Source organism: Sinocyclocheilus rhinocerous, unplaced genomic scaffold (genome assembly GCF_001515625.1).
Source record: "Sinocyclocheilus rhinocerous isolate Xijiao unplaced genomic scaffold, SAMN03320098_v1.1 C36439070, whole genome shotgun sequence".
NCBI classification, from domain to species: domain Eukaryota; kingdom Metazoa; phylum Chordata; class Actinopteri; order Cypriniformes; family Cyprinidae; genus Sinocyclocheilus; species Sinocyclocheilus rhinocerous.
Window position 1 is genome coordinate 1 of NW_015781042.1, and position 1,134 is coordinate 1,134.

A 1,134-nucleotide genomic window follows, 5' to 3' on the forward strand; every position below is an offset into this window, starting at 1 on the left:
TCTTACTGGGTCAGGATTAAACTCTATGGGTGCTGGATCCTTGCAACTACAAATGCTTCCATATCCTTCGACTTTACTGCAGAAGAGTTTCCTCCGGCGGTTCAGCTCTGTGTCTGCCCAATGGCACTCTGCCTCTGAAATGAGTCACAAAGTCAACAGACAGTTTCAACACGATCCATAACATAACTGCAACAAATGAACTCTACACTCATAATAATAGAGGCAGAAATACCTTCAGAAGCTGTCAGCTGGACCTCAGTCTTCAGCAGCACAGGATCACCCCATGTGGACAGAGCAGGAGACTTGGAGTGCTTCTCCCCATAAACTTGTCCTAAGAAAATAAATAGTACATTTATATCACATCACAGTGGGAAAAAAAGAGGCGTTTTCTGTTTTATATATTATCAAATATAATTTATTACAGTATATTAGAATGTTTTCTGAAGGACCATGTGACACTGAGGACAAGTAATGCCTGCTGAAAATTCAGTTTTGCCATGACATTAAAAAAAAACATTTTAAAATGTTAAGACAAAACAGTTATCTTATATTTCACAATATTATAGTTTTACTGTATTTTCGATCAAATAAATGCAGCCTTTGTAATAAGCACTTCTTTCAAAAACATTAAAAAAACCTTAATTATTTCAAACTTTTGAACAATAGTATAATACATGATTAAAAAGTTAAAAAGCATTGTCCTTACCTCCCTTCTTCACGACCAGAGTCCACATATCTCTCCAGCCTAAGGTGACAGCTACCTGACTCCCCAAACCTTTCAGAAGATTCTTTGCTGCATCCTTCAAGTGGAAAGTCCCCTCATCCTGAAGAGGCCAATAAGAAGTGCAAATACAGACAAAGAAATCACAAATCTGAATCCATGAGAGTGGATGGGAGAGGCATTTCTTTAACCTTAATAGTGAAGATGAGGATTCTGCCACGTGTGACCATGTTGAGGAAGAGTATCATGGCTTCATCCTCATGAGGAGAATAAGTATCGAACACTCTTTTGGCCATGACATGACCCTGAAAGAAGAGGATACAGCAAAATGTTATCATACAAACTTACAAAATAATCTAAATAATGTTCGAGTTATGGAGTGGACAACTTAAAAAGATAGTAATGATAAAAGA

General features: G+C 37.3%; 1 protein-coding gene across 1 annotated transcript; it reads right to left on the reverse strand.

Annotated features, from left to right (window-relative positions):
* Positions 1-6: 6 nt before the first annotated feature.
* On the reverse strand, positions 7-1,026 carry LOC107736015 (protein O-linked-mannose beta-1,2-N-acetylglucosaminyltransferase 1-like; the record flags this gene model as incomplete). The annotated part of the gene is made up of 4 exons (XM_016547533.1): positions 7-134; positions 233-331; positions 707-824; positions 913-1,026. Coding segments are annotated over 4 exons (459 nt in total), but the record flags the coding sequence as incomplete, so codon positions are not given.
* Between the last annotated feature and the right edge of the window lie 108 nt (positions 1,027-1,134).